This window comes from Thermothelomyces heterothallicus (assembly GCF_042370625.1).
Source record: "Thermothelomyces heterothallicus CBS 202.75 unplaced genomic scaffold P884_scaffold_13, whole genome shotgun sequence".
NCBI classification, from domain to species: domain Eukaryota; kingdom Fungi; phylum Ascomycota; class Sordariomycetes; order Sordariales; family Chaetomiaceae; genus Thermothelomyces; species Thermothelomyces heterothallicus.
In genome coordinates this window covers 291,132-312,205 of record NW_027192574.1, presented here as the reverse complement: position 1 = coordinate 312,205, position 21,074 = coordinate 291,132, and the positions used below count along the sequence as shown (strand labels likewise).

Below are 21,074 nucleotides of genomic sequence, written 5' to 3'. Positions count from 1 at the left end.
ACGCTGGTGTTGGCTTTTGGCCATTGGCCACTCTGTCGTACTGTACCACTAGCGTCCCGGATCAGCCCAGGTACGGTTCGCCGCCTCTGATGCAGAAAGAGCGGGTGCTGTGACTCAAGCCCTGGCCTCACCGCTCTGGTCACGCCATGTACGAGAAGATGTCATCACGTCTTTTCTTGGACGCCGGCATTCCCCAGGCCCAGTAGAACGGGACGAGGCAGAATCCGTGTCAAATTAGTTGTATGTGATCCACATATCACATGCTAGTTCTTGTGTGTGTACGAAGAAGGAGTGGAGCGCTCTCACTTCGTCTCTCAAGCACTCGAGCAGAGGAACTTCAGCCGCCCCAGGTAACCGTCGCCGTAACTGATTGGCGTCCTCCCTTGGCCTGACCCTGAACCGCTGTGTAACCAGCAGTATTCGTCAATCTTGCGATGTTCACCGACAGTTACAGGCCTTTTCCTTTGAAACGTAGCACCTGATATATGCCGTACATCCGAGGCCTCACAGCGCAATGCCCAGCTGGTGTAATAACAAGTGTCGAACTGGTCAGATACACACAAGATTAAGCGAGAGGAACAATGACGGGGGGGTTGTGCGTTGTAGATGGATAGTGTGGTCTGTTCATTCGATTTTCAATGAGATTGTCATCAACACCGCGTGACTGCAGAGTTCAGATGCAGTCAGACAATGTTTGGGAGGTAAGACACATTACCAACACAGACCCAGTAACCAGAAACTCCTATCTACAACACCCCTCGGCAGCAGACTGAACAGGAAAACCAAAAGCCAGGAGAGGAACGCCTCTAGACCAGCAAAAGAGATATTAGTATGCAGCCGGAGCAAGGGCTGACCACCCCCTTACCAAACATCGACACTGTCCAGACACCCAGGGGAAAGCCGTCGTAGACCACGTGTTATACACAAACACACCCATGTATGCGGAAAAAAGCCCCGAATATCATCAGAAGCCCATCCCTTTAACCGATCCAAGCCCATTCTATCCACCCATCCCAGATTTCGTGTCTAGTCCACCTTGTTGCCGTTGGAGGACAGCCCCAGAAGCGGCGCCATGTTGCTAGGAGCGTCGTCGAGCTTAAAGTGGCCGGCCCTCGATCTCCTTATCCCGCCGCGTAACCACGAGAGACAGCCAAAGGCAATGCCGAGGACGCAGCCCGAGCTGAGGAACGGATGTTCCCTGAAGCTGGTCTTGACGTCAAAGATGAGCTTCTCGAAGAAGCCGATGGTGAGCTTCGGCTTGATCTTGGCCGGATTGGCCGTGACCTTGTTGATGGTCTCCAGAATTGAGGTGCGCGACGGGACGATGGGGTTGCCGGTGCTGGTTTGGTCCCAGTAGCGGCGGTTCTGGAAATGGTCAGAAAAAACTGGTTGAAAAAAAAAAAAGGCTCGAAATGCTCCTCAAACTTACATCCTCGTCGTTGATAATGACTCTCTCGCCATCCTTTACATCAATGCCGTATGTAGTGCGGATCCACCGCTGCCAGAAGGTGCCGTCGACCCACGCAAAAGTAACCTCCTTGCGGTCCGACCTGTCCATGTTGATCCGGATGTTCTTAGCATTGCGAGCCGCCCGCTCGTCGCCGCGGTCCTCGGCTTCCTCGATCCGCAGCTGCTTGGCGTCGCGCAGCTCCTGCCGCTCGAGCTGGAAGAGCTGGATTTGCTTGTCCATCCACTCGTTGGCGGCGCTCTTCATCTCACGGAGCGCGCTCTGAAACGACTCGTCGTTTTCCCGGTTGAGGATGCCAAGAACGACAATCTTGCCGTCCATGATCTCGCGCGCGTTCGAGGCCGTCAGCTCCGGCACCAACGGTAGCCACACGGACCTGATCCAGTTCATCAATAAATGCGTCTCGCGCATGTCCCTCGGGGTGAGCGGCGGGTAGTATGTAGGACGCCCCTCACGCGAGACGAGCAGTCGCGGCCACGTAGTGATCTTGAACCGCTCATACAGCCTGACGTCGCGCGTCTTGACCAGTTTAGCACGGCCTATCAGGTTCAGCGGCAGACGCTCGAGAGCGATGAAGTCCTCGGACGTGGCGGCGTGATCGTAGAAGTAGAGGAAGATGACTTTCTCCTTCTCCTCTAGGGCCTTGAACGAGTCGGCGTCGACGTCTTGGACGCCACTCGCCAGCTCGATTGCCTGCTCGGCGAACTGGATAAAGTCGCCCAGGCCGCGAAGGCCCTGGTACTCGACATGCTCGCCGGACCTGAAGAACAGGAAGGTGGGGTAACCCCTGACGCCGACATCCTTGCACAACCGGGATTCGGCGTCGCAGTTGACCTCGCCTATGTTGAGCCTGCCCTTGACCTCTTTCGCAAGTTCATCCCAGGTTGGTTTGACCTTCAGGCAGTGGTGACACCAAGGAGCGTAGAACTTGATGAACCAAGGATCATGCGTCGTGGTCACCAAGGTCTGGAAAGTCTCGGCCGTCAGGGGAACCGATTCACCATTGGGGTTAGGCGTGGTCGTCGGCTTCGACACAACCTGAGGGGGCGGGTCAAACGGAACCACGACGTATTTGGGGCTCGTTGACTCTGATGGGTTCGCTGGCTCAGGCGCAAGCGACGTCGACGCAGGAGCCGCCTCTTTATCCGGTTGGTCTTCTGGATTTGCAGGTGTGCGTTTCCCTTCAGGGTCCGCCTTGTCGACCGCTGCGTCGTTGGATGGGGGATATGACTTGGCGCCGGGTTCCGGCAGCTCGATCGCGGAAGGACGCGTTCCCGGCTTAGCCTTCTCAAGCGCATCCTCAATTGCACTGCTTAACACCTTCATGGCCTTGACACCCTTGAAGGTCACGATAGGCTCGCCATCCTCGTATAGGATGGTAGTCGGCCATGACGATACTTTGTTCTTGGTGCAAAGGTCGTTGTATGCGACGCAGTTCAGGTCGGCAAATCGGAAATCATAGAAGTCGGTAAAACTGGCATCCTTGGGCGCGTTTCCGGCGGGAGATGAGGTGTAGTAGAACTCGTACAACGTCTGGAACGTCGGAGCATAATCGATACAATGCGGGCAGTACGGGCTGGGAACGTCAGCACGCGAGCCACGTAGCGTGGGACAAGCGACTTGATTACCTGTAATGCTTGACCATCAAGTACTTGGACGCCTTCAGCTCTTTGTCCCAGTTGCTCGGTGTCAACTCGAGCATCGGCGGGACCTCTTTTCCGTTGAAGTATGTGGTTTCCTTCGGCGGCTCCTCGTCGTCATCCACAGTTGGCGACTGGGCAACGACCAGCGCGGCCACGCCAAACAAAAATGTCACGTCGAATACGCGCATTGTTTCCCGCCCAGATTCGCTCTGTCGTCGTACGTCTTGACCGGATCAAAAAGTGCAGAGCGCCGGGCGCCAGCACAATTGCAGGCGGAACACCGAGTTGTTCACGCCCGCGTGTCGGGAGTTTTCTGTCGGCTGAAGCTTCTCGAGGGTCGTCGCAGTCTCCCTAGGTAGCCATGCATGGGGAAGCACCGTGTGGGAACCGACAGCTCGGTCACTAGAGTGTTCCGGTTTGTGTGATACGGATACCTAATGGTGGATATCGCAGATGTTGCACACTGTAAAACGCGTGCTCGGCCTTGGCTAAGGGGTCATAACTCGTGGGGGAGGCCGAATGCAGCAAATTAAATGGAGTTAGGATGTGCTCAGGAGGCGGTCGCAGGCAGAATTTCCACGATCCGACACGTTGGTCGCTGCATTCTGGCCAGGCCTATGGGTCTGGCCCCGCTCAATTTCAAGGCACTGCCCAGCCGGGGAGCGTACTAGTAGCCTTTGGGACTACCGGACCCACAAAGCCAAGTAGTGTAAAGCATTTTGGTGGGAGACAAGGGGGGGTGGGTCCCCGTTCAAGCCTGCGCGACGACCTCGAACTGCTCTGGCAGCTGGCAAATAGTGTCAAGCGCCGACAACATGCTGGTACTCCATCCTCCAGGGCCGCCCATTGACTTGCCAATATCGGAAAACGATTCGATTCTTAGAGAACCCGACGCTCAGTCTTCCTTACCTTGCGGAACCTGGTAAGATATGAGCCGGCCGTACAAGCGTCCGGCTCTTGCAGATGGCGATGGCGATGGCGATGGCAATGGCGATGGCGATGGCGAACCAAGTTGGAAGGACACGCCAGTTTCGCTCACACACCCCGTCAGTCCTCCGCTGAAGAAGCGGCGACGTGCACAATCGTTGGAGGAGACTGAGCCAGCCCGGTCGCCCTCAGCATCCCGTAGGGTATTCGACTCTCCCTTCCGCCTGACAAAAATTCGAGACTTGCCCCGGGAGATGAATAAGGATACAATCACACTCAAAGATATACTGGGCGACCCGCTTATCACGGAGTGCTGGGAGTTTAACTATCTTCATGACATCGACTTTCTCATGGCAGCCTTCGATCCAGATGTCCGACATCTGGTCAAAGTTCACGTGGTTCACGGGTTCTGGAAGAGGGAAGACCCAAACAGGCTGGAGCTTCAAGTAAGCAGGCCTCAACTTTCCTCTGTTCTCGTCTTGTGGAGTGAACAACAGACTTGATCCCCATTTCTTCAACGTATTCCCGGTACTTTTAATTCAAGCCTAACGTTTACCAGGAAGTGGCATCCCGCTTCCAAAATGTCACCCTTCACAGCGCGTTCATGCCGGAGATGTATGGCACTCATCATTCCAAGATGATGATTCTCCTACGGCACGACGACACGGCCCAGATCGTCATCCACACGGCCAACATGATCATCCGGGATTGGACCAACATGACCCAGGCTGTCTGGCTCTCGCCGAGGCTCCCGCTCATGGAACCATCGCGGTGCGACGCCAGGCCGGAGGAAGCCGCGGCGGGCAGCGGAGCCAAGTTCAAGATCGACCTGCTCAACTACCTCCGCGCCTACGACACGCGCAGGACCACCTGCAGATCCATTATTGACCAGCTATCCAAATACGACTTCTCCGCGATCCGGGGGTCGCTCATAGCTAGCGTGCCAGGCAGGCACAAACTCGACGATACTTCGCCTACTAGGTGGGGATGGGCGGCAATGGAGCAAGCCCTCAAATCTGTCCCCGTCTCATCCAGGAGATCCGACATTGCCATTCAGATCTCCTCCATAGCAACCCTGGGGCCAACCGACACCTGGCTCAAGAGTACTTTCTTCCGCTCCCTCAGCGGCGGGCGACCCGGCGGCACCCTCCAACAACCACCTAACTTCCAAGTGATCTTCCCCACACCCGACGAGATCCGTAAATCCCTAGATGGATACAGCTCTGGGGCCTCCATCCACACAAAAATCCAATCGCCGCAGCAGGTTAAGCAGCTAGCCTACCTCCGGCCAATGCTTTACCACTGGGCCAACGATTCGGCCAACGGCGCGGACTCTCGAGAAGGAGGAGGAAGAGGAGGAAAAGGAAGAAGAGGAGACTACGACAACGACGGCGGTGACGACGAGGGAGACTCCGCCGTGGTCGTCAAGGAGGCCGGCCGGAAACGCGCGGCGCCCCACATCAAGACGTACATCCGGTACGGCGACAAGTCGGGCCCCTCGATCGACTGGGCGCTGGTCACGTCGGCCAACCTGTCCAAGCAGGCGTGGGGCGAGGCGGCGGTCCGCGGCGCCGACGGGGGCGCGACGATGCGCATCGCCTCGTACGAGATCGGGGTGCTGGTCTGGCCGGGGCTGTACGGCGAGGGCGCGGTCATGAGGGGCACGTTCCTGACGGATTCGTTGGGGACAGAGGAGGTGAATGAGGGCACGACGGCGGTGGCGCTGAGGATGCCGTATAACCTGCCGCTGCAACCGTATGGCAAGGGAGAGGTGCCGTGGGTCGCGACGGCGAATTACTCGGAGCCGGACTGGAAGGGGCAAATATGGAGGCACAGTTGAGGCGAAAACGACAAATGATGGTGACAACGGAGGTTCGTGGGTAGAGTCCCGAAAGGAGATGGTTTTCTGGAAGGAGGGGGAATATTGCAACCTTCGGAATGAGGTTTCTCGAGAGGAACACAGTACTCGCTTGCTATGGACGTAGAAATAGGCTCACAAGCAATACCTCAGGTGGCTTCCATAATCGCCCCCGAGGATGTCTCCTGGATTCCTGCCTTAGGGGCCCCCCCGTCTTTCATAAACCTGATATCATATCTATTGCCCGCCGACGGCCTCGGGCTCCTTGTTCTCGTCGTACCCGTACTTCTCCTTCAGCTCCTCGACCTTAGCGACATACTTCTCCTGCGCCTGCTCCGGTGTGATGCCATCATCGACCGCCTTTTGCCAGGCCTTGTGCTTGGCTTTGCCCTGCACTGGTTGTTAGCCATGACTGGGGCGCCGCCGCCGTATGTGTGGAAGGCAAGCCGGGTGACTACTCGCCTTGAGGTCGAACATGCCCGGCTGGGGGGCGTTCTCGATGTCCTCGCCAGTTCCGATCTTGTAGAGAGCTAAGCGGTTCCGTCAGCGAGAAACAGGTCCACGACATCACAAGCTGCGACCTCAACCTACCGTAGAGCTCGAGGAGCTCGTCGTTGCTCGGCTTCGACGTCAGCTTCTTGCTGTCGACGATTGCCTTCTGGAAAGCTTCGCTCTGGGCAACCATTTTGACGGTATGGGTGTTTTTTGGACCGGTGATGATGATGTAATGGATTTCAGGCGTGTCGTGTCTCGGTGGCCGACAGAGAATGGGTCTCGGTCGCAACGGTCGATGTTGTTGAGGAGATGGTTTATTTGTTGGGGGTCAGTTTGGCGGGGTCAAGGGTGGTTCCAGCGCGGGGTACTGCCTTCCCTCCACTGCGTTGCTGTGGCAGGGAGGGGCACCTTGTGACTTGGCCTCGAGCGTAATCGCTCCACCAATAGGTCAGGTAGGAAGCGAGTTCAGGAAAATGCGTGCTCGCTGGCGCAAATGATTGCTCAAATTCCGGGTTGAAGCGCAAGTTCCTTATCAAGATGGAGCTCTGAAGTATGAAGGATCCGCAAAAGACGGGCGAGAGCAAGCGAAAGCTGCTGCTTTGTCATGAGCGTCTTCGGTTCTAGCCGATTTGGTGTATCACAGTCAATTTAACCAAAACCGCAACGCCGGGCTTAAGATGCACGGGACGAAACTTCAGGACAGCGACTGTGCTATCCACGAACAGAAGGAAGAAAGCAATATGGACGGTCGCTCTGTCAGATCTTCCTCTTCGAGGAGTGTTAACTACAACAGTATGCTGCCTCGGTCCCGAAAGCCTTTACCACTCGCTCACTTCTGCCGTTAGTGCAGTAAGGTAATTAACAACCGAATCCGAACGGGACTGGAGTTGAGATTGGATCAAAAGCACGGAATGTTCCGTCCGGAGTACGCAGTACCTGGTGGCGTCGGGCCTTCGGTCTCTATCCGCTCCGACCACGCCAATCGTCCAGGGTGCTCCGTACGTGGGGCCGTAATCTACTTGGTCGTACGGACGTACGGACGTATGTACGGAGTATAGAGTTACGGTGGACTCTTTTGTTTACTGCGCAACGTCGGAGTTTCAATTGGCATGTGAACGTACACTCTGCGCAGGTCGTGCTGGTAAGGTCGTCCAAACAGGATGGACACATATTTGCTGTAGAAGGAATGCTTTCCCTGAATAAAGCTACGTTTTTCATCGCCGTCCATGTCCATCTCAAAGCTGTTTGGTTGAGCCCGAGAACAACCATATCGGACCTTGATGAACGCCGCCTCAGTGATACTTTGCATCGCAGCATGTCGTATCACAGCAGCTTGGCACTTGGTACTGAACGGACTGACGTCTTTGTGACTGGATGCGCCACTACTTGCGTCGTCGGCAGACCGAGTATAAAATTTTTGCTAAGGTTGGCGATTGTTATTCGCATGTGCTGCCCAGGGTGATTGCGTGTTTCAGCCCATGGCTCGTCATGCGAAAGAAAGAAGTGGCAGCCATGCAAGTCGGATGGTTTTGTAGCCTGTCGGCATCCTCTCACACGCCCGGGTTGCTATCACACGAGAGTCCGTGGTGCATAATGAAGCTCCTTGTGTCACGCAGGGAGGGCTGTGGCAGTTGCATCATTTGCAAAGTATAATAAGAAGGCACGTCCCGAGCAAACGCAGAGTTCCGGTTTTCTCGTTTGGACGTTCTCAAATCTCATCCCACTTGTAGTCCTGCGTTTGCACCCACACCTAGCAATCGGCACCATTTTTGCAGCGTCAACACCGCACCGCAAGAAAATGAGCAAGACGGTATTGATCCTTGGGGGGTCGTTTGCCGGCCTCCATGTCGCCCACGCGCTCCTGAAGAAAAGCATCAGGAATGTCAAAGTCATCCTCGTGTCCAAGGTACGCAGACGGCGACCGACTTTAGTAGCCATTTGCTCATGTGACGACCCTGACCTGATCACGACCACTAACCTCCGCAGAGCACGCACTTCTACTGGAATTTGGCCTCCGTGCGGGCCATTATTCCCGGTCAGATCGAGGATGATGACCTCTTCAAGCCTCTCGAGGACGCCCTCGCCCGGTATCCGGCAGAGTCGTGGGAGCTGGTCATCGGCAGCGCAACCCATGCCGACTTTGACTCCAAGACAGTCGAGATCGCCGTCGGCGACGGAACGGCCCGGACGATTTCGTACGACCAACTGGTCCTCGCCACCGGAGCCCGCACCCACCCCGACGCGCCCTGGAAAGCCACGGGTAGCTACGAGCAGGCGCTCGCCACCCTCCACGCCACTTCGGCCAAGGTCAAGGACGCCCAGCACATCGTAGTAGCAGGAGCAGGCGGGACCGGCATCGAGGTTGCGGGCGAGCTGGGCTACGAGTACGGCAAGACCAAGGAGATCGTCCTCCTCTGCGCGGGCGACAAGCTGGCCAACGGGCACGGCGTCGCGGAGGCGGCGGCCAACGAGCTCAGGAAGCTCGGCGTAACCATCCGGTACGATGCGCGCGCGGCGGAAGTGCGGCCGTCCGGCAGCGGCACTGGCAAAACGGACGTGGTTCTCGCCGGCGGCGAGACCATCACCACGGACCTGTACCTCCCGACGACGGGGCAGCTCCCCAACACCGAGTACATCCCCGCGCGGTTCCTCAGCACGGACCAGCTCTCGGCGACGGTGCGGGTGGACGAGTACCTACGCGTGTCCGACGCGCGGGACGTCTGGGCGTGCGGCGACGTGGTGAGCCAGCCGCGCGCCGGCTTCTTCATCACGCAGAAGCAGGCCGCCAGCGTGGCCAGGAACGTCGAGGCGGCGCTGGCCGGCCTGAAGCCGACGGTCGCAAAGGGCCCGCCGGTGGACATCTTTGCCTGCGCTGTGGGAAGGGGCAGGGGCGTCGGACGGGTCAACAACTCGATCAGGATGCCGAGCCTCGTGGTGTGGCTGGCCAAGGGGCGCAACCTGGGGATCCCGATGTTGAAGGGGTACATCGACGGGAGCGTTGCGTGATCCCGTGGTAAGCGAATCATTGCAGAGGCGATAGAGGCGCGTGGGGATGAGAGAAATGGAGAGGAAAGGAGAGAAAAGGAGAGAAAAAGAGAGAGGTGCGGGGGGAAGTCGTGGGTAGGGGTTAAAGGCTAGAGGGTATATATATACCCCAGTTCTTCTTCTCTCAATTGCTGGCCAGCCTTGATGAAGTATCCGGAAAGAAATAGGGAGTCTCAAGAGCGGGATTATCGCCCTTTCCTTCATATACCATTCGCAATAACATCTCTCCTGAGCCAAATCCTCGTCTCGCGTAGCGCGCCTACCCACTATCTCCCCGCCTTCTCGTCCTCGATCTCCCTCCTCAGCTGCTCCAGCACTTCCTGCCGCGACCGCAGATGCGCCTCCAGCCCTTCCACCTGCTCCCTCACCGTCTGCAAGTCGTCGTGCACGCTCTTGAGGTTCCCCCCGGGCCTGTTGGCCGCTTTCCCCTCTTCCAGATCCCGCAACTGCTTCCGCTTGTAGTCCAGCAGCTGCTCCAGCTCCCGCTTGACCAGCGCCGGCTTGGAGTCGCGCTTCCCGCCCTTGCGCCTCTCCGCGGCCGCCTCCACCTTTGCGATCTTCTCGTCCAGCTCGGCCAGCTGCTTCTTGAGCCGCACCTCCTCCCACTCGGCGTCCGTCTGGGCGTTGCTGAAGTCGGTCCCGGCCGTCTTGAAGCCGCTGCGCCCCAGCCGGGTGAGGTACTGGTCGCCGAACTTGGCCTTGCGTCCCGTGCTGGTCTCGTCGTCGGCCTTGGTCGCCCACCGCGACTGCGCGGCGTTGCGCGCGCTGTCGACCTGGTAGTCGATCTGGTTGCGCTCGAAGCTCGCGCGGAGCGAGGCCGGGACGGTGCGCGGGATGCGGTACCCTTCGTGGCGGTTGTTGAGGATGTGGAGGAAGGCGAGGCAGGCGTCCTTGTTGATGGTGGAGCTGGCTGACGGGTTGATCAGGTTCCAGGCGGAGCGGATGTCGGTATCGGGCACATCCAGGGAGTCGTAGAGGTCTTGCAGGGCGGAAACTGGGGGCCGGGGCTGTTAGCTGGGAACGAGCGAGAGAGGGGAGAGAAGGGGAGGGTGGGCTTACATGATACTTCACCCCGCATATCCCGGCACTCCTGGTAGATCTGCTCGTACTTGGCCTTGTCGGCCGGGCTCATGTACCAGTCAAACCCGTCCTTCAGGCCCTGTGACTCGTCATCGTCCTCCACTCGCTCGAACTGTGCCGCCTTGCCCGTGATGGCCCGGCTCGCCTGCACGAGATGTGCCTTGGACTCGGGCACAAGCCAGTCTGGTAGCGAGGTCGGCACGTCGGTGTATTCCCCGTTGAGCAGGTCGAAGATGAGGCGCATGGCGACGCAGAACTCTTCGAAGTCGAGGTTGCCGTCATTGTCGACGTCGGCCAGATCCCACACGCGCTCCAGTTGGTCGTCCCGCAGCCCGCTGTTTTTCAGCACCGGCGCCGCCTGCTCGCCGGTCAGATATTTGCCGCCATTCGTCCTTGCCGAGAAGATATTCCAATATGTCTCGATCTCTTGAGCCTCGATGCGCGGTGCCATGGCGTCGGCCGGCCTCAACAGCGTATGTACGGTCCGTGAATGAGAGCGAACGGGCGGTCGAATGAATGGAAAGGGTTCAACGGAGGTTCTCCGCTATCGATTGCGACGCCGGGCAATTTGGGCGGGAGGTCGTCGGGTCGAGGTGAGAGAAGTGGTCGTCTCGTTGGACGTTGCTTGTCGTTGATTGACGCTGCTGGGATGGGGCTCTCAGGAGTTGCGTAATGTCTGTTACCACGATCTTGTAGGGGTTACTTGGTCGCCAAGCAACCAAGCATCCCTGTTGTGCATCCTCGGCGCGCAACTTGGGCCGAAGCTACTTGGACCAAGGAAACCCCACACATTGCTCCTGCCCCATGCCCAACTTCGTCATTTGACACTTTCATGGGTACTACAAAACAATAGTAGCACCTTACATATATATATTATATATATATAAATACCGACGTTCAATCTTCCAAGTACATACAATACACCTAGCATGTCTCTTTAGGCCCGGTTGCATGACCAGATTTAGGAACCCCCAAACCCTCCCCGTGCTTGGCAGTTGAGCCAATTCAGCGATACCTCCGATCCCGCAACTTCCCGCAATGTAAATCTCCTGAACATCATGGGGCATATATGTCTCATAAACAAAGTCCCCGAATTGGAACAGTCATTCTCCGGAAGTCTCAGTGCCTCTCCAATTCTCCCGCGTTAAATTAACTGATTAGAAACCATATCCGCTTGGGAGCTCATGTGCCTCCAACCCTTGTCATCCAGGCATCAAGTTCAAAGACGGCAACCAAACCCCAAAGCTAATTCAGGTAGTTGCCCTTCCTCACTCAACCCCCGCATTTCTTCTCTTCATATGGTTCCGTCTCTATACCATCCCACGTCACACCCTACGTTTCCTCCAGGTGAAAGGGAGAAACAAGAAAATTCGCCGTGAGACAACCCGGAAGACAAAATCATCGAAAGCAATCGCGACGAGAAACCATAAGTCGATGTCACAGCGCAAAATGAAGAATGAAAGAAAAGAGAAGCTCAACCTCAAATAAACGAACGACTCGACCTCAGAGCAGCAGCAGGAGGAGGAGGCGGCGACGGCGGCGGCGGAGGACCACCACCAGCACTCCCAGCGCGGCTCCGGCCCAGATTCGGATACAACAAGGGCAGCATGGACTCGGCATGCGCCAGGAACGCCTCGTCCGAGTCGAACCGGTCGCGCGTCGCGACGTGGTACCGCACGCACCGCTTGTTCAGCTCCCGGACGCGGGCCGCTCGGCGGGGGTCCATCGCCGCCGGCGCTAGAGCCGGTCCTGGCACTACCGGTTGAGCCGAGGGGCCGCCGGGAGTCGTGGTGCGCGGAGGACGCGGGGCCAGTGGGCGAGGGACATGGGCCCGTGCCGGTGCCGGTGCCGCGGTCGTGCCTGCGTGCGCTGTCGCCGCTGGGGCCGCCGGGATGCCGGCCGGCGCGGGAACGGTCGTAGGAGTCTTCGGGACCGTCGTCGCCGTGGCAGGAGGGGCGCTCGCCGAAGCCTGCAGGGTGATGTGGGCCGGGGCGTTGCGACGGAAGATGCGCAGCTTGGTCTGCTTGGGCTTTCCGACGGGGGTGGAGACCCCCGGTTGAGGAGGGGTCGAGCTTTCGGGAGAAGTAAGGCTGGAATGTGCGACCGTTCGGGTGAGGGCGGCGTTTTTGCTATCGTCGCTCGAGGTCGTGGGCGCGTTCACGCCTGTGCTATCGTTCACTCCCTCGTCTTGGTTGGCCTTCTTTTCCCGGCGACGCTTATGTTCTTCGGCGGCAGCCTGCTGCTCATCCTCCGGCACGAACGACCAGAACACGCCCGTGGCGATGATCTCGAACTTGCCGCCCCCCAGGTTTCCACCGGAGCGGTATATGCGCTGGTCATGCGGGTACGCCTCCTCGAGTTCGGCGCGCGTCATTATCTCGCCTTCGGTCGACCGCAGCAGCCTATCCCCTTCGCATGTGAACCCCGGATGCCCGCGCCGTGGAGCGGGCTGGCCCGGATCCTTCCCGGCACCCGTGCGTGAACCGGGCCTGCGTCCTCTGGGGCGCTTCTTCGGCTGCCCGTTCTCGTCGAGCTCGGGTGTGGGTTTGCGCCGTTTGCGCTTGATGGGCTGTCCGTTTTCGTCCAGTTCGGGCTTGTATGTTCGGCGTTTTACCGGCTTCGAATGTTCTTTTGCGCCCTCGCCCTCGCCCCCGTCGCCCGATGATGTGCGGGAACGAGGATTCTTCTCTGCCTGCGGAGCCAACTTGGTCGGAGAGGACGAAGTGGCGGAGGGGAGCTGACTGGGACGAATCACAACTTTAATTGCTGTTGTTAGAGGGGTTTGGTCACCACTCGCCTTCCCTTCCATGTGTCGGTCCCTGATCGCAGCGGCGGTCTGCTCAAACGGGGCGGCTTGGTCTGGATTCTCGCTCCCCAATCTCCTTGCAACGGGGTCGGATGGCGTAGCCGAAACCATCGGGTTCGTGGACTGGACCGTTTGTGTTGCATCTGCTCTTGAGAAGGGATTCGGGGCCGAATTAACGCCCGGCATCGCCGAGCCTGATTTAGCCTGCATCACGGGGTTGAGAAGCATCTTCTTTCCGCGTCGGCCCGGGCCGCGCGTCGCTGAAGTTGCGGTGCCGTCACCTGCTTTCTGACGCCGCCTCTTTGGGGCTTGATCGGCAGTAGGGGAATCTCCGCGAGCATGCTTCCTTGTGCCGGATATTGTTGTGCCAGAGGCTGCTGGCCCAGAACTCGCGGCTCCAGCCGCTCTCACCCCAGGCGTTCTTGCTCTGGGTGGCCTCCCCCCGGACTTTTTGGCAGTGGGTGTTCTCGGCTTGTACTCGTCATCATCCTCATCATCGTCATGTTTGCGGGAACCGCGTCCACGCCCACGTTTGGTCTTCGGCGAGACGATGTCGGCCCCCTCGAGAGGATCCTCCAGCTCATCAAATGTTGGTGAATCTCCCATATCGACGGCCTGGGAATGTTGACGCGATAGGATTGAGCCCGTCAACGCTTCATCCTCGAAGCGGACCCGGGACTTGGCACTGGAAACTCGGGAAATGACCTCAGCAGCGCTTGAAGCTAGCTCTGGGTCGAGCTGGCGCACCGCGAGACGTGGTGCCGTGAGGAACTGGTCGAGTGCAAGCGTGGCGGCATCCATATCGAAGGGCTCGGTCTGTCCGGCCGGGAAGAGTTGATGCGACGCCGCTGGAGCCAGCAGGTTGAATGGCTGAGTCGACACATTCTCCATTTCATGGTCCCTGTCCTCCGGGGTTGCCGGGTCCCGGGTGGCTTGCTCTTCGAGCGCCGTTTGAGTACTTGTCGACTCGGCGCGGTGTTGCGGCTGCTGCTCGGTAACCGCCGCGTTCTGTTTCACGGGGTTGTCGACGAAGACCTCGAGGTTGTAGCCGTCGTCAAATGGGTTGTGGTGCCTGTTCCCCGGCGCGCGAGGATAGGGGTCGGGTTCTTGTCCCGCTAGGTACTGGTAGTTAAACCCCTCCTAGGGGCTTATCTCTTCGCTGTCGTACCAGACCGGTAGGGGCGCTTCATCCTCCAGCGGCAGCGGGCGGATCTCCTCCCAACCGAAGACGTGGCTGTCGTCGGCGGGCAACGAACCAAACATGTCCGCGGGCTGCGCGGCGCTGATGGTTTCGAGGTCCTCGGAGCTCAGAAAGGCGACCTCGTCGGGCACAAGGGAGTTGGCGGTCATGACCACCAGGCCGGCCTCCGGGACCATACCGGCGTCGCGGAGGGCCTCCCAGGCCGGCCAGTCCGACTTGTCCAGGGTCGAGTACCGCCGACCGCTCTTCCCCGCCACGGTGTAGTTCACCGGATGGAGTCCTCCGGACGGAGGAACCCGGATCGGCCCCGACCTCGCGGCGCGAGCAGACGGGCCGCCGCCACCAGACTTCAACCGCTGTGGGTTGAGAGTCTTGGCCGGAGGGTCCAACCGGAGCAGCAGCTCCGCCCCCTTCAAGTTCCGCAGCCTGCGCAAGCTGCGGCGCTCGCCGTCGCCGTCGCCGCCGTCCGGAAGGTCGAAGCTGTCGACGAGAGCCCAGCATCCCTCATCGACCTGGAGGTCGTGAAAGTCGGCGCCCGTCCCCTCCCAGAAGCCCAAACCCGCCGCCACACCGTCGAGACCCAGGAACCTGAGGAAGGCCCGGCCGCCCCGGACCTCCTCGGCCGTAATGCCCTCGGTAACGGGGCAGAGGGCGGCCAACTCCTCTGCCGAGGGGATCCCGGCACCGTCACCGTGCTGCAGGAGCAGCTCGGCGAATTTCTTCTTTTTCCTACTCTCGTCGGAGATCAACCCGAGGAGAGAAGAGACCTCAACGTGCCCAAGGTCGAGGGCTTGCACGACCTGGGAAAGGGGTGCCGTCCGAGTCAGGTCGTGAATGATGGCATATCTGATGCCATCCGGAAGATCAGCCCAATTGGGCCGATCTTGGCTGCCGTGCTTCTAACACGTGTTAGCTGGTCATCCCATCTTAGTCCTGGATCGGATGAACTTTGTCTTACCCTCTTTTTGCTGTTTTCGGCGAGCTTCTGACCTGGTTTGCGCCAAGGGACATTGGCCACACGTGCCGGGCGTGCGAAAGGCGCCATCTTGTTGTTGTTGTTGTTGTTGGTGGTGGTGGTGGTGGTGATCGTGGTGGCAGTGACGGTAGGCGCAGCAGGCATGGGGGCGGTGCTGCGCGAGGCGGGCTCACTGATTGTTAATCCGGCGAACATATCGTTCACGTTCGAGGGAACATGTCTCCTATGGCCCCTTCGGTCTCTGTGTCCCCGATACTCGCTGCTAGATTCCGAGGTGCCATCCTGTGTGACCTGGTCGCAAGTCGCAACCACCGGAACCTCCTCTCCCGCTCCTGATTGCTCGGCGTCGTTCCCGGACTGGGCCTCCTCTGCTGCGAGCGCCTCCAGGCAAGCTTTCACTGCCTCGGATGGCCCCATACCAGGATAGTCCAGCGGCAGGCTGGGGTGGGCACAGTACTGGACCAGATCCGGGTTGAACGGCACATCTGGATGCACGAAGAGCGGGCGGTCAGCCCTGGACGGACCGAGGTCTTCTTGGTAACGGCCGGGAATCCTCAGCCTTGAGGAGTCCCGAAGTCTCATGCCGGACATGATGAGCCGCAGTGGAGATGTCGCTCGGTCGCGCGCTTGATGGGTGGAGGTCTGCTTTGAAAGGGGCTGATTGGCCGTGCTGGGGGTAGTGGTCGCGCCGGTGAGGTGAACGCAGTTGAAGAAACTGGAAATCGTGAAAGCGAGTGTTGTGTTTGTGCAAAAGAGGAAAAGAAGGTCAGGATTGCTGGCTGGTTCTGGTGGAAGATGATGGGGGCGATAGTCGGAATGGGTGCCGTGCTTGTGGTGAAGAGGACAGAGAGAGGAGCCTTTGGAACCCACCTCAGTGGGTATCAAGAGAAGAGTAAAGGGGAGCTTTCTAGTCAGCTGGGCTTTCGCAACCGATCAAGTAAACGCGTCTTTCCTGTTGGCCACCGAAACGAAGAGAGAACAGGCTCCCGTCTTGGCCGGCTATCACCATGAGCATGAGGAGGAACGCGACTCTCCTGTGTTCAGCGAAATGACAGGAAAAGAGCGAAGCAAAGCGCCATTGCTGGCTGATCGTCGTGCTGCAGAGTTTGGAAAGAGTTCTTGTTAGTCACCGGTTGTGGAAGAGGGAGTGGGAGGAAAGCGAAGAAGGGCGGCTTCTTGTCTGCCAGGCTTCACATGAAGAGAGGCTCGCGTATTCTTCTGGTCGCACAGAAAAGGATGCAGAAGGAAAAGGGAAGCTCTTGTATGCCAATTTCGCAAAGAAGGGGGAAGAAGACAGAGGAATGGGGTCATACTGATGGCCAAACTGGTGGGAGCTTCCTTGGCTGGCAAGTTTCTGTAAGGATCACGGAGGGTCAGCTTTTTTTCAGGTGAGAAAGCGTGAGAGAGAGCTTAGCCAACGGAGAGCCCGCGGCCAACTTCTCTTCCTGGGTCGGCATGCTGGTTACTCACGAATGATCTCGGTATGGAGCAGAAGGGGGGGGGGGGGGGGGTGGTTAGTGAGAAGCAGGGAGAAGCGGACGCTGTTCCAATGATGCGTCCTCGCGGCGGGCTTACAAGAGCTGGGCTTTTCTGTAGATGGAGAAGTTGGGAGGAGCAGTCTGCGGGGCGGGAGTTGGTGTTGTTGTCAAGGTTGGGCCTGGAAGAGAAACTTTGGAGGGGTATTGGCTGTCTTCGTCTCAATGTTGATTCGACGACTTCGCCGGCGAGGGAGGAGGTGGCCTGCTTTGAGAGAGGGGGGGAGTACTTAATTACAAAACTAAAATAGATAATTTTTGAGGACCGCAGGCATTAATGCCCTCGACTTGAGGCTGCTTTGAACGTTGAAGAGCTTGGTGTTTTTGGTGTTGAGGGAGAGATTGATCGAGAAAAGAAAGCTGGACTTGCCGGAGTGGTGGAAGTGGATGGAAAGCCAGCGTGAACTCTCTAAAGAGGGTGGTATGACGCGTCTCACCGCGTCTGCTCTCCTGTGATCGTCCCAACGGTGACGCGCTCGGTGGTGGTGGACCTGGAAGGGAGGGAACAGCACTCAACAATTCAGTTCTACTCCGTATGAGGGTGAGAGATGCCGATAAGGCGATAACAAACCATAGAACGGACGAAATACTGCAGATTCGCATGGGTCCGAGAAGGGAGGTAAGGATTGGCACCATTTCTGTCTCTTTCAGCCAGGCCATCTACAATATGACCGGAGTCAGAAAGGTAATTATCGAGTCTTCTCACTTCTCTGACGCCTCCCGTGTTGGATAGGGGTTTATTCACTCTCGGTGACGATTGGTTGCTGCTAACGCCGTAGGCAACAAACATGGGGTCTGGTTATAATAATCATCTTGTCCGAACTGCCTACAAGTCTCCCAACTGATTGCTGATGCTTTAGATATTAATTAGTTGCTCTGTGATACGAGAACGGAGAGCAAGTCGAATCCGGACTCGCATGAGGAATTAAAAGTACCGTATCGCACATTGAAGATGCGAAGAGATAGTTAATTAAAGGTAGAGCAGGACACAGTCTGAAAGCTGAGCCGCTGATAGCTGTGGCTGCTCCCCCGTGCTGGTTAAAGGGATACTCATAGCGCTGACTTGGCTGTGCAACGTGCACGTAGTTTCACAGGTTGTGCTAGATTTGGCTGAGATGTGGGACATTTTTTTTTCCCAACTCAGAACCAGAAGCCAACCATTATTAACTGCTTCCTTCCCAGTGATAGAAAAAGCATTAACTTTTGAGAAACGTCTTGTAGAAACGATACCTGCCTGTTCTTACGATGTAAATAGTCTAAGAGCTCCAATTTGGCACTATATAACGATGTATTGGGCTAATAAATAATTAACCCTCCGGTTGATTATTTTTCTTTGACTTTTGATTTTCACGCCATTGAATCTCTGGGCCTTGGAAAGAAACCCGGAATTGTTTGACATCTGGTCTGACGTCGAAAATTTTCAGTCATGATGCTAAGAGCAATTAATTAGTTATGCAATGGTACTACTATTTCTGCCTCTGCTTAGGTTAGAATTGTCTTACAGATTAATCATTTGCTAGGCATTGTTAATTAGCTGGTACGTTGAAGTATTATGACATTACCTAAAAACCTATTATTATTATATAAAACCTAGCCACAGCTGATTTCATATAAAAGAGAAAAGAACTAGGTGTTCCCACTACGGCAAAGATAAATAAATAATTACGCGATTGCGAAATCCTATTACTTAGTTACCCCAGGCGGAGAACATGTCCTGTGCAACACACCACAGGAGCTCCAAGTGTCCGGGCAATAATAACTGCTGAAATATGGAGAATTCAGTCGAGAGTATACTCTGACTAGGAAGATGTGCCGCGACTGCTCCGTGGCAGCATTGGCTCGCCCAACCGGAGCAGTCGAAACCCTTGAATACATTACATACATTCACGAACCCATAATAGTAATTAAACCTTGGGCGTTCCAATTGTGTCGCATCTCTCGTACATCACGTACGGTTTAAAGAAGATCCCGTTACTTCATATCAGCGTGATGGGCCCCCGAAAGTTGAGGGAGGCACACGCACACACACGCACGCGCGCACGCGCGCACGCGCGCACACACGCACAGGCACAAAAACACGCCGCACCTGAATCTCCCGGCTCACTTCTTGGCCTCGCCCTCCTGGGCCGAGTCAAGAGCCTCCCTGCGGGCCTTGGCGCCCGCCTTGAGCTTCTCCCACCTGTCCCGGTACTTCTCGAGGGTGACCTGCAGTTTGAGATGGTCCTTCTCCAGGCTGTTCATGCGCTTGACCATCTCGGCCATCTGCTCCTCGAGCTCGCGGTTGCGCCTCCGCAGCGCCTCCTCGCTCTGCCCGGCCCCGGCCCCGGGCCCGGCCCCGGCGCCGCTCGAGGACAGGGGCGAGCCGGGCCGCTGCAGCCGCAGGCTCTGCGCGAGCGCGAGGTGCGAGCTCTGCGAGTTGAGCTCGAAGGCGTGCAGCCGCTTGCTGAGCTTGTCGAGCACATCCTTGAGGCTCGCGTTCTCCACCTGCAGCTCCTCGACGACGTTGCGCAGCTCCTTCTCGGACCGGGCCCGCCCGCCGCGCCCGCCGCGCCCGCGCCGGCGCAAGGTCGTCGGCGACGCCGGCGGCGGCACCTGGGACTCGCGCGCGTCGACAAAGTCGTCGTCATCCTCGTTGTCCTCGTCGTCGTCGTCGTCGTCGTCGTTGTTTTTGCCATTGCGCTTGTCTCTGCTGCTGTCGTCGACGGTGTGATGGAGCGAGGCCGCGATGCGGCGCTTTTCCTTGCTATCGTGGTTTAGTATGCTCGCGTACGAGGCCGTGTGGCCGCTGGTGGGCACCACGTAAAACGAGGAGTCGGTCGCGCCGTGGCCGTCGCGTTCGAGGGAGCGCAGGGTGGCGCGCGAGTAGATCTTGGAGAGGTCAGGCTCGGCGGACGAAGCGGAGTGCCTTTGCCGGGACTTCTTCTGAGGCACTTCGGAGGGCGGCGGGGCGGACGCGGGTGCCGGCTCCTCGGAGATCAGTGGCAGGCCGGCGAATGCCAGGGGTGCGGAGAGCCGGTTGATAAGGCTCCCAAAAGTGCTGTAGAATCTCGAGAAGCCATCCTCGCTTGGCGCTGGCTTGCTCGGCTCGCTCTTGGGCGGTTCGCCGACGGCGTCTTCTTGGATAACCGGAGGAACCCAGCTGGGCTTGTACGCCTGCTCCGACTGGTCCGTGGTTCTGCTCCTCGTGGAGCCCTCCCTGCGTGGATGCACTTCCAGACTCCCCGGAGCCTGGTCGTTCGACACGCTCGGCGTCAGCGGTTTCGTGCTATAGCTCGCGCGGATGCCTCGCGCGGAAGCCAGATTGCTCGCGATCGAAGACGAAAGGTTCCGCCCGGGGTATCGCTGGTGGGAGAGGGTGGGGGGAGGCTTCGCCGGAGACATCTTCTTGGCGGGGGGTGGCTCGTTCCGCGGCGACGGCGTCTTGGACTCGTTCACTGCCAGTCCCTCCTTCTCGTCATCCTCGGCGATCTCGTCGGAACTGGCCTGGCGGGGCGGGCCCGCAGGCAACTTCAGCAGCTCGGACAGCCGCTTGTGGTGCTGCTCGAGCAGCTTCAGCGTCCGCAGAGCCTCATGGCTGCTTGTGATCTTGGAGGCGTTCGCAAACTCGCCGGCAGCTTGGGCGTGCTCGTTGATGGCGACCGATGTGTCGGACGTTTGCGTCGCAATTGCCGCCGCTCGGGCGTGATCGTGCGCCTGGAAAGTCAGCCGGATCCATGGCTGCGAGCCTGATTGTCCAGCATACCTTGATCAGAGGTGACGACTCCATAAACAGTTCTTGAGGATGGATGGCGCACCGCGCGGGGGAGGGTCGGGGGAAAGGGTTGTGGTTTGGTGGAGGGGGCTATCGAGGCGTACTGCGCTGCGTTGGGCTGGGATTAAACGGTAGGTGGTGTATGTTGCATGCATGTACGCACTGTCTCCAGTGGTTAGTTACCTACAGCACTATGAGTTACTTGACCTGGGGTGCCTGGTCAGGTGTGATAGATCTTATCGCACCCCTGCAGCCGGCAATTGTCAAGGCGTAACAATGAACGGCGTAA

The 21,074-nt window shown here is 58.0% G+C and overlaps 7 protein-coding genes across 7 annotated transcripts; 2 read left to right on the top strand and 5 right to left on the bottom strand.

The window, feature by feature from the left end:
- Positions 1–1,026: 1,026 nt before the first annotated feature.
- P884DRAFT_300259 (thioredoxin-like protein) lies at positions 1,027–3,299 on the bottom strand (the record flags this gene model as incomplete). Its single annotated transcript, XM_069444750.1, has 3 exons — positions 1,027–1,365; positions 1,430–3,044; positions 3,097–3,299. The coding sequence occupies 3 exons, from the start codon at positions 3,297–3,299 to the stop codon at positions 1,027–1,029; spliced, it is 2,157 nt and encodes a 718-aa protein (XP_069297030.1).
- Positions 3,300–3,979: 680 nt separating this feature from the next.
- Positions 3,980–5,981, top strand: P884DRAFT_292526 (tyrosyl-DNA phosphodiesterase I). Its single transcript, XM_069444170.1, has 2 exons — positions 3,980–4,484; positions 4,598–5,981. Exons 1-2 carry the CDS (start codon positions 4,041–4,043, stop codon positions 5,876–5,878), a joined length of 1,725 nt encoding a protein of 574 aa, XP_069297029.1. The 5' UTR covers positions 3,980–4,040; the 3' UTR covers positions 5,879–5,981.
- P884DRAFT_244616 (putative fatty acid binding protein) lies at positions 5,982–7,022 on the bottom strand. Its single transcript, XM_069440379.1, is given in 3 exon segments — positions 5,982–6,291; positions 6,310–6,426; positions 6,488–7,022. 3 exon segments carry the CDS (start codon positions 6,579–6,581, stop codon positions 6,134–6,136), a joined length of 369 nt encoding a protein of 122 aa, XP_069297028.1. The 5' UTR covers positions 6,582–7,022; the 3' UTR covers positions 5,982–6,133.
- A 1,167-nt stretch (positions 7,023–8,189) lies between these two features.
- P884DRAFT_202046 (uncharacterized protein) lies at positions 8,190–9,397 on the top strand (the record flags this gene model as incomplete). The annotated part of the gene is made up of 2 exons (XM_069438391.1): positions 8,190–8,297; positions 8,378–9,397. The coding sequence occupies 2 exons, from the start codon at positions 8,190–8,192 to the stop codon at positions 9,395–9,397; spliced, it is 1,128 nt and encodes a 375-aa protein (XP_069297027.1).
- A 305-nt stretch (positions 9,398–9,702) lies between these two features.
- P884DRAFT_202246 (actin cytoskeleton-regulatory complex protein END3-domain-containing protein) lies at positions 9,703–10,967 on the bottom strand (the record flags this gene model as incomplete). Its single annotated transcript, XM_069438409.1, has 2 exons — positions 9,703–10,430; positions 10,496–10,967. The coding sequence occupies 2 exons, from the start codon at positions 10,965–10,967 to the stop codon at positions 9,703–9,705; spliced, it is 1,200 nt and encodes a 399-aa protein (XP_069297026.1).
- A 1,029-nt stretch (positions 10,968–11,996) lies between these two features.
- On the bottom strand, positions 11,997–16,090 carry P884DRAFT_201832 (uncharacterized protein; the record flags this gene model as incomplete). Its single annotated transcript, XM_069438377.1, has 5 exons — positions 11,997–13,257; positions 13,616–13,769; positions 13,853–14,437; positions 14,546–15,422; positions 15,482–16,090. The coding sequence occupies 5 exons, from the start codon at positions 16,088–16,090 to the stop codon at positions 11,997–11,999; spliced, it is 3,486 nt and encodes a 1,161-aa protein (XP_069297025.1).
- A 2,642-nt stretch (positions 16,091–18,732) lies between these two features.
- P884DRAFT_225041 (uncharacterized protein) lies at positions 18,733–20,894 on the bottom strand. The gene is made up of 2 exons (XM_069439605.1): positions 20,777–20,894; positions 18,733–20,727 (listed from the first exon to the last, which is right to left on the bottom strand). Exons 1-2 carry the CDS (start codon positions 20,798–20,800, stop codon positions 19,135–19,137), a joined length of 1,617 nt encoding a protein of 538 aa, XP_069297024.1. The 5' UTR covers positions 20,801–20,894; the 3' UTR covers positions 18,733–19,134.
- Positions 20,895–21,074: the final 180 nt, after the last annotated feature.

Bases quoted from the DNA above. Each gene is read 5' to 3' on its own strand.
- P884DRAFT_244616 (XM_069440379.1), bottom strand. From the start codon at position 6,581: ATGGTTGCCCAGAGCGAAGCTTTCCAGAAGGCAATCGTCGACAGCAAG. The intron at 6,427-6,487 runs GTAGGTTGAGGT...GGAACCGCTTAG, and splicing joins CGAGCTCCTCGAGCTCTACG to CTCTCTACAAGATCGGAACT.
- P884DRAFT_292526 (XM_069444170.1), top strand. From the start codon at position 4,041: ATGAGCCGGCCGTACAAGCGTCCGGCTCTTGCAGATGGCGATGGCGAT. The intron at 4,485-4,597 runs GTAAGCAGGCCT...AACGTTTACCAG, and splicing joins CAAACAGGCTGGAGCTTCAA to GAAGTGGCATCCCGCTTCCA.
- P884DRAFT_225041 (XM_069439605.1), bottom strand. From the start codon at position 20,800: ATGGAGTCGTCACCTCTGATCAAG. The intron at 20,728-20,776 runs GTATGCTGGACA...CTGACTTTCCAG, and splicing joins AGTCGTCACCTCTGATCAAG to GCGCACGATCACGCCCGAGC.